Source organism: Elephas maximus, chromosome 15 (genome assembly GCF_024166365.1).
Source record: "Elephas maximus indicus isolate mEleMax1 chromosome 15, mEleMax1 primary haplotype, whole genome shotgun sequence".
NCBI lineage: Eukaryota > Metazoa > Chordata > Mammalia > Proboscidea > Elephantidae > Elephas > Elephas maximus.
The window spans coordinates 13,010,163-13,023,601 of record NC_064833.1 but is presented as its reverse complement, the minus strand read 5'-3'; the positions used below and the strand labels follow the sequence as shown (position 1 = coordinate 13,023,601).

Here is a 13,439-nt window from a genome sequence, read left to right as displayed (position 1 = left end):
ATTATGCCACCAGGGTTTCCAATCTGTACATAAAAATGTGCTGAGTGAATGCTGTTCCTATATTATGTCCAAATAAATTACCACATTCTAACTGAAAAAAACATACCCAAATCTTTGAAAACATAGGGAGTGGGGGGTATATTAGCTCTGGCGGCATAGTGGTTAAGAACTCGGCTGCTTATCAAAAGGTCAGCAGTTTGAATCCACCAACCGCTCCTTGGAAAGCCTATGGGGGCAGCTCTACTCTGTCCTATAGGGTCACTATGAGTGGGAGTCGGCTCAACAGCAACAGGTTTTGGTTTATTAAGAACTCCCCAGAATATGGGCACGAAGAAAAACCAAGTCTCTAAGGAACTTAGACACTTTCATTTCTGAGACTAAAATTAGCAGGTACAATGAAAGTGGAGTTGCCTATGTCCTCTACAAAGCCATCGGAACATGTCTTTATAGATATTTAGAAAGTCTATTCCATGTCTTGGCTATTCAAGAGTTTCCTAACTTCATTTTGGAGTCCCTGAGTGGTACAAATGGTTAATGCGTGCAGCTGGATCAAAAGTTTAGATGTCTGAGTCTACCCAGAAGTGCCTCGTAAGAAAGGCCGGGCGATCTACTTCCAAAAAATCAGCCACTGAAAATCCTATGGAGCATTGTTCCACTGACACACATGGGGTCACCATGAAACAGAACAGACTAGACAGAAACCAGTAACTCCATTTTACTTACTACCCATTCAACCTTGAAGTTCAATCACTTTTATCACTTTTAGCTTTGATTTTCTTTGTAAAACAGAGATAATAACTGTCCCTCTTTCACAGAGCTGGTGTGAGGGTTAAATGTAATCACACACACCATGTTCCTAAAACAAGCCTAGTACCAGAAACAGAGCTCAATAAATAGGCAGATTTGCCTACTCCACACCATCACCTAAGATCAAGTGCTGGTTTGACATTAAACAACCAAGTCAGCCTTCATTTACCATGCTGGACTCTCCCTCTTTCACGAAGCCCTAAGTATTCCCCACTCTGAGCCTTTAAACGGAGAGTCCCTCCTGCTACCTCTCCCATGGTGATCCTGGAATGCCTGCCTGCTCCCTTCCCAGGAAAGCCCTGTCTTCTCCCTGTCACTTACTCATGACTTCCAAACTGTCATGAGTAAAATGGCACATGTTAGGCTGCCCTGGTTGCTGAATAAGCAAAACACTGGCTTTGTGCTTGGAAAACACTCACACACCAGGATGAAGCCTTGGCAGAAGACCAACTGATCCATTTCAGCCTCCCCAAGGCAGTTACTCTCCATGTGCCAAGCAAACCATGACTCCCACAACCATGTGGGACCCTTCGCCCCCACGAGTGAAGCCCATAGATAAACGCTTTGTCTCTTTTTACCACATATTTCAGACCCATATCCTGGAGGGCTGATCACAGAGAGATTTAAACAAAAGCACCAACATCTGTGCAGCACTCTTTGCCAACTGAACATAGCAAAAGGAGAGTGTGGGTTAACTCCAAGCTCAGAGATCTAACACAGTTTTTAGTTGAGAATTATGCATGTTAATTAGCAATTCAAAGAACAGAATGGTCATATATAAGCAGGGAGGGGCTTAATTATAGAACCAGGAAGAGATTTAAAAAAGAGAATTCCAAGCTACCCAAATTAATTCCCATTCCTGAGTTCCCACATCACCAAAAAGTACCCAAAAGTTTTATTCCTAAGAATAACCACAAAATAACACAGCAGTGTTCATGAAATTTCCAAGCATCTCATTTGCGAAGCACATGCCAACAAGATTTTGTGGTTTACTCAAAACTTTTCTTATATTTTGGGGACAATAACCTTAAATTCCGTATTTTCCAGGAATTGAATTCAGATCTACTTAAGATATATGATATTTATAATAATGGACTCCTGGGTTTTGGTTCCTCTATATGTACACTTGGAGGAAGGAGGAAAATAAAAATCTAATTGTAGCAGTTAATTAGGAGCTCTGGCAGCACCGTGGTTAAAGCACTTGGCTGGTAACCAAAAGGTTGGCAGTTCGAACCCACCAGCCACTCCGCAGGAAAAACACACGGCAGCCTGCTTCCTACAGCCTCGGAAACCCTATGGGGCAGTTCTTTTCTGTACTATCGGGTCGTTATGAGTTAGAATGGACTCAATGACAGTGGATAGTAGTTAAAATTCATCAAAAAGGAACTAAAAGATAACACTTCACAATTGTGCAAAAGGCAACCACTCAGAGAGTCCAAGCTCATGAAATATGACTCAAAAGCTGAAAGACGCAGGTGGGGGACACTGACTTCCTGACAGGTACTGTACTCAAAATTTTTAAAAATTACACACCACGGCATCCTGAATGAAATACTATTATTATATTCTTGAGAACGTTGACTGTCATCAAAGTACTCTAACGTGACATTTTTGAACTTCTAGCCGGTTCAATTCCTTCTAAAGTTCGTAGGTGACCGCACTTTCATGGTAGAATCTATACTCTGCCTCGCAAAACAGGTTAACTGTTACATTTACTTTCAAATTGTTACCCTAAACTAAGACCAACAGCAGCTGTAAGTAATTTAACATTAACCCAGCCCTGTGGTGTGCTGCAAAATTTGCACACATACCCCTACCAACTACTTGCCTTATCATACCCTGCACGAACAGAATACAGTAACGCTATCCGAATGTGCAGAAAAGGAAAGTTAAAATAACTGACAGCTCTATTAGCAGGCACAGAAGAACTTATCTAGAAGGAAAACAACCACTCAGTCTAGTTAATATCACATTCTTTAAACGCACATACAATTAATAAAGAAGAAGGATGCAAAATGCTCCTATATCGGCATGTTCCAATTTACCATAATTAAGTGGAGGACAGGCCCATCATGGGGTTGAATGCCTGGCAACTCAAATTTAATTTCAGACACTAAAGGTCAGGCTAGTGCAACAGATTGGCACTTCATAAAAGTCAAAAAAAAAAAAAAAAAGAAAGAACCATTTACCTCTGGCTTTGAAACAAACCTAGTTAGGAGGTATTTCTCCATCCATTTCAAAATTCAGTTCAATTACCCAACTCTGACTCCACCGAAAACTCCAGAAGCACCCCCAATTGAGAATGATGGCACCTGGCACTAACAGAAGACTTCCCCCTCCTAAAAATTATGACTCCCATGTTTGTAACCTGCATGTAACCTGGCCTGGAGAGCAGCCAAAGCTGTATCAAAAGCAGTCTGCCCACAGAAGCCCAAGCTTCCAATACCAAAGGATGGGCCATCCTGAGCTTAACTGAGAAAGCACTCTCCAGACCTCAGATACACCAACCACATGACAGTCTACCCAGAGGAAACGGTCTCCTTCCTAACCTCCACCTACTGCTAGCTTTTTCAGTTCAAATACGTTTGGCTTGTTTGGAAGGGAGTGGTGCTTCAGGGCACTTAGAGGTGGAGCCGAGCTCCAGGGCAAATGTCCTACTTTTATTGACGCTCCAGCTCTGTAGCCTACTAGTTCCTCTTCACACACCCAGCCCTATCACTAATTCACTTAAAATGTCAAGACAAAATAGCCTTGCTTTTGGCCCAGTCCCTGGAGCCCCCCAACGCCATCCAAGATGGTTAGTTAAAAGACGCTGTTCTTTCTGCAACCTAGGGCCTCCCTTCTCCGGTCTGGTCAGCTCTTTCAGGCAGCATCAGCTGAGGTCTCCTTGGCAGGTCTTGCTGGCGCAGCAACCCTGAGCCCGCGTGGAGACCTATGTGCACAGACCTCTCTTTCCACCCAGGCTTTAGCCACTGGAGCCTAAGATGGGATGAATCCCGGGGTGGAAGCAGTCCCAACCGAGTTCCCTCTGATTCCTTTGGGATTTTTCCACCGGCCCTTGCCTCCGCAGCTAAGCCTCCCCGGTCCAGCCGGGCCGAGGAGAGATGCATTCACTGCCCATCTCCCAGTTCCCTGCTGGTGACCTTGGCCACGCTGCTACGCCTCTCTGCCCTCGGTGACCGGACACCACCCACTTCGCGGGTTACGAGAGGGTCACAGTGGTGTGGAAAGCGCCCAGCCAACTACCGGCACCCAGGAAGCGTACAAGATGGGGACAGGACTTCCCTCCTCCACCGTCCACGGTGTCCAGAGCTCGCCCCGTCCTCTCTCTACCTCCAGTCGCTGAGATCGAGGTCCGGCCTTCAAATCCGCAGGAGCCCGGTTAGGACGGGCAACCCGGGAAGGGGCTCGCACGTCTCAAGCCCCCATTCTCCCCGTCACGGGGGACTCCCGCAGGGGGTGTGGCCCCCCAGCCCCAGCAGCCCCTTCCTCCCCAGCTCAGGAAGCCAGACAGTCCCACTGCGAGGCGGCGGCTGCACGCCGGGGCGGCGGGGTACCCCGAGGGCGGGCCACCCCGCGGGCGGGCCGGGGGCGCGGCCCGACCTACCTCCTCCAGCAGCGTGACGGTGTTCCTGCAGTTGTGCAGCCGCGTGGTGAAGCTGGACGTGGTGGGCGAATTGTAGTCCTCGGTGGTCTCGGCGATGAACTCGGACACGGAGATCTGGTCCGGCATCCTGCCGGGGGGGGTGAGACACAAGCGGAGGCGGGGGTGAGGCGGCGCAGGCTCCCGGGGCCGCGGCCGCCCGGCGGCTCATGAACGCCCGCGCAGCCCGCCTCCCGAGCCCGCCGCCGGCCTGGCGCGGCTCCTTCCCCGGCGGCGACAGAGCCTTCAAACTCCGAGCGCGGCGCGAGGCGGGGGGCTCTCGGGGACCCGCCTCCCAGGGCTCATGCCGGCGGCGCGGCGACTGCGGCGACTGCGGCTACTCAGCGGCGGGGGAGGGGACGCGGCGGCAGCGGGGTCCGCGCTGGGACCGCGCGGGCACAGGGGCGTCCGGGCGGAGGGCTCGGGGCGGCCCACACTGACTCCTGAGACGCTCTGACAGGCGGCGGCGAGGGCCAGACTGACCGAGCGCTCCTCACTCGGCGGGCGGGCGGGCGGGCGGAGCTCCCGCTGCAGTCACGAGGACAAACAAGGAAGTGCTCTGCGCACGCGCGCCCCCTCCACCGCCCGCGCACCGCCCCCATCGCGGCCCGGCCACGCCCCCCGCCGCCCGCGCACCGCCCCCGCCGCCCGCGCACCGCCCCATCGGGACCCGGCCACGCCCCGCCGCCCGCGCACGGCCCCCGGCCACGGCCACGCCCTCCGCCGCCCGCGCACCGCCCCGGCCACAGCCACGCCCCCGCCGCCCGCGCACCGCCCCCGGCCCCGGCCCCGGCCCCGCCGAGGGCCGGTTCTCGGGCCACGTTGTGACGCAGGCGTGCGGGTCTGGAGCAGCGCGAGCGGCTTGCGGGGCTGCGGAAGCCGCATCCTCGTGGCCGCCCCCGGAGCGGTTACTTCAGCGAGCTCCTTACGCGAGCGTTTTGTAAGAAGGGTGACCAAAAAAAGTTGTACGTGTTCTTTTTCAGTCCCGTGTGGGTGCAGGAAACGAGGCCGGAGAGCCGCCTCCTGCTTGCTGCGCGGGCGCCGGCCGAGCGGAGACAGCGCGGGGCGAGGAGCCGGCGGGCCGCCCGGGCTTGCAGCTGCCGGCTCGTCGGGCTCCAGCTCTCTCGGCTGCTCGCCTCACCCCTCCCTCCCCTCCCTCCCTCCCTCGCTCCGCTGGAAGCGCGCCGCGGCGGGGAAGCTAGTTCTGAGCAGTTTCTAAACTGCTAAGTGAAGACAAACGAAAGGTTTTCGGGTTTTTTTTTTTTTTTGCAATTTTATAATCTTTCATTGGCAATTTAAAAAAAAAACCCAGAGGAAAGACGAGGGCTAGGGAGTGTAAATGTCATATCTCGAGGTGCAAAGGAGTCCAACGCCAAGCAGATGCCAGACAAACTTCATTGGAAAAAGGACCAACATATCGCTCACCCCTCGGCCCGGCTGATGGTTATTTTTTTAAGTAGCTCAATCTACTTCTAAGAATCCATTCAATTTCTCACCGTTGATTGCTAATGAAATTGGTTTTAAAAAGAGCCCCTCTGTCCGTGGGAATTGCTGCAGGACTGGCTCTTGTATTTGGAGCCAGTGGGAGCTGTCCCTAGTCGCTCATCTCCCAAATGCGTCTCTTCAGGGCCCAAGGCTGGCTCTGCGGCCTCCCCCGGGACTGAGCTCCTGCCATCTTGTGTGGTTAAGTGTTCGCTGGTCCTTAGCCCCAAGTACAGTGGTGTGCCCCAAGGCAGGGATCTTGTCTTGCACTGGGCTTGGCACAGAGAAGTAGCCCAACGGGTGTTAAATGGAAATGTATTCACTAATCACCTACTCTGCACCCTGGGGATACAGTAATGACTATGTCTTGGTTCTTAAGGAGCTTACCCTCTGCCTGGGAAACAGCAAATATAAAATATAAAGCAGAGTAAGGGGAGCTAACGGGGCCGTGGTGGTTCAGTAGATAGAATTTTCACCTTTAATGCAGGAAACCCTGGTTCAATTCCCAGCTAATGCATCTCGTGTGCAGCCACCCCCCCCACCCCCCACCCCCGTTAGTGGATGCTCGCGTGTTGCCATGCTGAACAGGTTTCCGCGGAGCTTCCAGACTAAGATGGACTAGGAAGAAAGGCCTACTGATAAAAAAAAAAAAAAACTGATACACTTCCAAAAATCAGCCAGTGAAAACCCTGTGGAGCACAATGGTCTGGTCCAAGCCACAGCCAATTATGGCACAGGACTGGACAGCTAGTGTTTTGTTCACAGCTAACAAGGGGCAATAAAGTGAGGAGTTGGAGTTACAAAGGATGTTCAGAGAAGGCCTCTCTGAGAAGGTGACATCTTGAGCAGAAAAGAGAGTAAGAGGAGTGAGCACATAGATGCCCTGTTAGCTAGGGAGTCTTGGCCCTCAGTTGCCTCACATAATGTGAAAGACAACAACCAATCCCATGAGGCTGTTAGGCAAGTTAAATGATGATGGAGAAGAACCCACTTTGTGCACAGGAAAGTCATTATGAAACACGAGATGTTCTGTCTCCCTGAGTGGCTGCACTGAACCTGTGCTGTGTCTCCAAAGACGTTCCCATCAGTGTCCTCCAAGGGACCATGGGTGGGCAAGGGCTTCAGCTAACTACACAGAGAATTCTGTAACAGAATGGACACGACTGAATACTCTTCCCTGGCAAAGTGAAGTATTGAGAAATCAGCTTTGAGAGGCATTCTTAAAAAATAAGTTACTTGCTAGTGAGCGGGGATCGACAGACCACGGGCTTTTGGCTTATGAGCCCCCAGGAGAAAATCCTCTCTTTTTCCGTGTACTAACTGGGCCACCCTGTATCTGGAAAGCTCTGTGCCTTTGAGCAAATATGGCACCTACTAGCTTAGGTTTGGAGTCCCTGGATGGTGCCAATGGTTACTGAGCTGGCTGTTAACTGAATGGGTGTTCAAGTCCACCCAGAGGCACCTCAGAAGAAAGGCCTGGCAATCTACTTCCAAAAAAGCAGCCACTGAAAAGCCTATGGAACACAGTTCTCCTCTGACACACATGGGATCACCATGAGTTGGAATTGACTCAGTGGCAACTGGTGGCTTGAGCTAATCGCTTAACTTCTCCGAGCCTCAGTAACCCCAGGCTACCCCAGCCCTTAAACTTCCTCCACTCCAAGCAGTCTTCCTCTACGCTCGGAATAAATTTAGACTTTGATTTTGTGCTTATTCTGTTCTTTCCTCTATTCCAAGGCATTATCTAACACTGTCACCTCTGCTGAGCTGGTAGCTCCTTCCCTCCTCTGCAACGCCTAGCATATAGTAAACCCTCAATAAATGTGTGTTGATATTAAAAGCTTAGAGTCAGTGAATAATTGCCTCAATTCCAAGAGGTCAGGGTCCCAGAGCTCTCTCTCCTAATTGATGCTGTCATCTTGGGCACTGGTGTTATCACTTGTAAAATGAAGGGCTTGGCGTGTCCAGATGACCACACAGATTCCTCCACCCCCAAGCAGGAGCCAAGTCTGTGTGTATGCTCAGCTCTGCAGATGCAAGGAATAAAGCTTATTACAATGGACTAGGCAAACGGAAAGGAGCCCTGGTTGGTGCAGTGGTCACCAGCCACTCCACGGGAGAAAGATGTAGCAGTCTGCTTCCGTAAAGATTTACAGCCTTGGAAACCCTACGGGGCCGTTCTACTCTGTCCCATAGGGTCACTATGAGTCAGAATCGACTTGACCGAAACTGATAAGGCAAATGGGCAATGGTAAACAGCCAGGGACTTTTTTCTTGACTGAATCCACAAAAGCCCAAACCGCTGCCATCACTGGCTGTTTCAGTTTCATTTGAAGATTATGTTATGTATCTGCTCCTCCCTCGTCTCCTTTGGCCAAGAAAGGGATCTGCGAACAATAAGATATTGTGCCCTGGTAAGCGTCTACCTCCTCAGACTTGGTCTGCAACTAGAAATTTTAAAGGTTCACCATTTTTAAAGGAACCCACCATTTCTGGGGTTCATACATAATCCTCTTTAAATTTGAAACTATGCCCCAGTGCAAACCATCTGCACCTCTCATTTTCTCAAATACCCTGAAAACTATTCCTAGATATTAGAAAATGAATAGAGTCTGACATGGGCAAAACTGAAATGCTGGATGATTTCTTCCTGAAATATCAACCTTTCTGGAGCTGGGAAAAACACACACACACATACATATACTTATGCACACTGGGCTTTATATAAAACAAGCATCATCTTTGTTATTATAATACCTGCTGAAAACTGTTCAGCACACACTGCTCCCTGTGCCTGCTCCTTGCTGAGGGTATTGCTGACTGGGCCCAGGGTAGAATGGGAAGATAACATGCTTTGTATTATGTGGACCTGGATTTGAAACTCTCCTCTGCCACTCATCAGTATTGTTTTCTCATCTGCAAAATATATTAGGGTAATAATAAAACGATGTTACAGGCTGTTATGTGAAATGAAATGAGAAGATGTGGACCTAAAAGTTGACACACAGGGAATACTCAGCCAATGTTCGTACCCTTTCAACTCTCTTTACGTGAGGTGTGACTGTAAGTACATCTCCTTCCACTCCACGACTCAGATATCTCTAAATTAGTCACCTGGTGGAGGAAAGAAGACGGGGAGGCTGCACAGTAATTCCCAAAGTCTGGGAACTCAGATTTGGGGATAGGCTTCAGAAAACCAAAAACCCAGTGCCACGGAGTTGATTCCGACTCACAGCGACCCTGTAGGACAGGGCAGACCTGCCCCATGGCATTTCCAAGGCTGTAAATCTTTATGGAAGCAGACTGCCACATCTTTCTCCCCTGGAGCAGCTAGCACGTTCAAACCGCCAACCTTTTGGCTAGCAGCTGAGTGTTTTAACCACTGTGCCACCAGGGCTCCTTCATAGTCTTCAGAGACCTCGCTTATTCTGGTAAGTATCCTTTGTGAGGTCAGATCCCTTAGTGACAGTGGAATTTCGGAAGTAAACAAACAGTATCTAGAGTCCAATAGGGTGAATATCAATCGGGATTAGAAGTGAGTTGAGACCATAAAATAATGAGCCCGGTTTTCAAGAAAGGCAGTTCCTATTATAAAAGAGGAGATTCTAGCAGGGCAACTTCTAGAGGACAGACAGGGCACTGATTTTGCAGAAATATGAGTTATGGGCTGACTCTCACATCAAAAATACTTGGGTTCACATCTCTAACATGTAGCAGCTATGTAGCCTTGTTAAAATAATTGATTTCTCTGAGCCACACTCTCCATGTATGCAAAATGGGGGCAATGATAGCACCTACGCCCTAGTGCTCTGAGGATTTAGTGCCATTAGGCACATAAAGTGCTTAGCTGTGTCTGGGACACCATTAAATGGATAACACTTTTAGGTATTATTTTGGAAATTTTGAAAAACTTCATCTAAACCAAAAAAACCAAACCCATTGCTGTCAAGTCGATTCTGACTCATAGCAACCCTATAGGACAGAGTAGAACTGCCCCACAGTTTCTAAGGAGTGCCTGGTAGATTCCAGCTGTCAATTTTTTGGTTAGCAGCCATAGCACTTAAGCAGGACACCACCAGGGTTTCCAAACCTAGTATCTCTAAACCTCATCTAGAGATATAAATTCTGATATTCATGAAAATAAATAAATACCAAGACCTATGTACCAGATCCCTTGCTAACTAAGTAGTATAGGATTGTGAACACACATACCATCATTTAAACCTCATAACAACTCTATGAGGTAAGTGGAGCCCTGGTGGCACAGTTTGGTTAAAGAGCCTAGCTGTTGACCAAAAGGCTGGCAGTTTGAATCTACCAGCCACTCCTTGGAAACCCTACGGTGGGCAGTTCTGCCCTGTCCTATAGGGTTGCTATGAGTTGGAATCAACTCAATGGCGATGACGTTTGGTTTTTCTCTTCTTTCTTTTTATGAGGTAAGTATAAGTAGCCCATACTTAGTAGAGAGAAACCTGAGAGTGGTGGGGTATGATCTACTACTTTCTAAGCCCCTATCCTGAGCCAGCGAGTCCCTGGATGGTGCAAATAGCTAACGAGACTAGCTGCTAACTGAAAGGTTGGAGGTTCGAGCCTACCCAGAAGCTTCTCAGAGGAAAGGCCTGGTGTAACCTACTTCTAAAAGATCAGCCACTTAAAACTGTATAGAGACACATGGGGTCACCATGAGTCAGAACTGACTTGACAGCACCTGGCGAAACACGGGCCAGAGATGGCAGCAGTGGTTATATAAGCAGCATCTGAATTCATTCCCAGGCTAGTCTTGAGATGTGTGTATTGCAACAGCGGAAACTGAGACACAAAGAGACCACACTGTATGTTACTGTCCCTGGCTCTGGAAGACTCTAACTCTAGAGCTTTCTCCACTGCTTGAAATATTGGTCTCTTTACCTCATATAGGGCTACTTTGTTAGATCCAGTATTTTTCCCAACCCAGGCAACCAAACAAAAGTCTTATGTATTTCTTTCACCTGATAACTTAAGAACTCCTTTCCTACCATCTAAATGAAGTGGTAGAGGAAAGGAAAGGGCTGCAGGGGGCAGGAGGAGGGAAGGATACATGTGATTTGCCTTGCGTTTCACTGTTAGGTCATGTTGCCATATCACATCAGTTAAAGATTGCTTTTCCTCCGTTCATGAGTACTTCAGAAGTGTACTCATGCAATTTCGTGTTTAAAACAAAAGGGCCTATTCAACTTCCAAATGTACTTAATTTAACTACTTCAGATAAAACCACTAGAGTGTTCGCAGTAAGTAAAGAAGGGAACATGGTTGGTTTGGAGACAAGAACCACTCTCTGCTCTGCCTCCTTGGTCCCTGGCTGTTCCTTCTGATGAAGGCAGGAGGAAACATCAGGCAGAAGGCTGGGAACCAGGAGACACTCAGTGTAAACATCGACTGAATGAACTCAGGAATAGAATTCTGTTCTGTCCTGTAAGAGAATAATAACTTAGCTAAAAACTATTGGTGGTGATCACATGTCCTGCACTTTTGAGTCGGTACAGACACCACCTGACTTACCACACGCAGCAACCATATAAAATAGGTCTATGACTATCTCCATTTTATACATGGGGGGATCCTGAAGCTTAGAGGTCACCTTGCCCAGTAGTGGTGCAAGGATTGAGCAGGAGGAATTCATTGCACAACTGTTTCACCACCCAGCACTATATGCTCATCTACAGCCCCAGGATAATTCTTCTGTTGGAGGCTTCCACGTTATCTTTTTTCCTCCTGGGGAACTCAGAGGAGTCCAACCCAAATGCAAGCTTGACTGGTCTGGGGAATACTTCCTTTTCCCTACTCACCCAGTTGGAATTAATCTTCATGTGGATGTTAGCAGTCTAGCCTTTCTCACTTTGCCATGAGCAAACTAGAGGATCTTGGCCCCAGCTGGAGGGACTTCAGACATCCACTCATGCATGCATGGAGAAATGAGAGCTTCTCTAACGTCAGATAGGTCTGTTAGAGGCAGGGCTTGGCTTAGATCCTCCTACTGAGTTCCTTGCACTATGAAGTTCTCAGATTGTCATTCCCTGAGGGCATGGATGAAATCAAATCCATCTCTGTATCACCCACATCATCCCAGGAACTGAGGAAAGGACAGGAGGTTCCTGGGGTCCCAGGCTTGGCATTTTACAAGTCAGATCTCCTTGAAATCTTCACAGCAATCCAGGGAGGTAGTATGTTTTCTGCTGAAGAAACTCAGTGACATGCAGTCTACTCAAGGTCAACAGTTTATAAGCAGAGCACTGGTATTCACAGTCAGTCTGAATCCAAAGCCTTCCAGCTTTTTCTTCCCCATGAAAGGCACTGCCTCATACAAGCCCCCATGGGCCCTGATAAATGTGTTTTGAATTGAACTGGCTCCCTTTTATGAGCCACATCACTTCTAATATAAGGAAAACAACTTCCAGTGAAGAAAAAGTGTGGTGTTATACCGGATTCCTAAAAACTTGCAATCTCTGGTAGTGATGCATTTTAAATCTGAGTTTATTTCCAAAAAAGAAACATTCATCTGAAAAAATGAGAAGAACCCCCATAAAACCCAGCTTTCTCTTTTTCTTTGATGTAATTATCTCATTTTAAATTTGGGTGATCACGATTAGTCATTGTCCCTCCCATGCTGCCTCAAGACTGAGAGCATGCCTCTCTCACATGGCATCGTTTTTCAACTACTTCCATTTGTCAAATAGATTGTGAACTCCCTAAAAGCTGGGTGTTTTCTAATTACTTAAAAGACATTTGTTGAATAGATGGAGGGAACAATGAATGAATGAAGCAACCAATGTTTACAGGCGGAGGGGTATGACAGGAATTGGGAGAGGAGAACTGGAGAATGGAATCCTGGTCCTTAGAGTCATTTCTATTATCTTACACCATCATAAACTCTTGGCGGCAAAAAGAATTTCAAGGATAATGTGGTTTCCGATCCTTTCATTTTTCAAACAAGGAAACTGATGCCCAAGAGTTCAGGTGACCTGCCCAGCATTCTTTGGCAGATTTGCAGAGAGGAGGGCTAGAACCCAGGTGTCCTGGTTCCCAAGGATTTTCCCACTCCTCTATCTTTCCCAGTTACATTTTAAGGATAGGATTAAAGACCTTCTTTTGGAAAACATTTGAAACTCCCGTTTAAAAATAAATTATATTGGTGTTTGCATCATGGCTTCAAGGAATACCTATAGACATTTGCCTACGACTTAAAACATACAACAGTATACAATTTGGCCGACAATCACTTAACGAACCCCCTGATTCTGAGCAAGGAGGCTGTGCCCCAAGGTACTCCCCTCCTGATTCCATCTCTCATCTCCATGTCCTCACCCCACGCCACACATACCCTTACTTTTCTGTCCTGCTCTCCAAAGCTAGTAAAATAAGCTGAGGAGCTTGAGGGCAACCAATGCCATTCAAAGTCCTTGCCCTTCCACCCCTGCCCTGCCTTATGAGCCAATTTGTAAACCGTAAGAAATCGACAGAAAGGGGGAGA

The 13,439-nt window shown here is 48.2% G+C and overlaps 1 protein-coding gene across 2 annotated transcripts in view; it reads right to left on the bottom strand.

Moving 5' to 3' along the window:
• Positions 1-13,439, bottom strand: part of ASAP1 (ArfGAP with SH3 domain, ankyrin repeat and PH domain 1) — a 362,131-nt gene that overhangs the window by 272,304 nt on the left and 76,388 nt on the right. For both annotated transcript variants that reach the window (XM_049853747.1, XM_049853748.1), the window contains exon 3: positions 4,415-4,541. In XM_049853747.1, the coding sequence (XP_049709704.1) occupies positions 4,415-4,541 (127 nt within the window). The remainder of the gene's footprint in view (positions 1-4,414; positions 4,542-13,439) is intronic.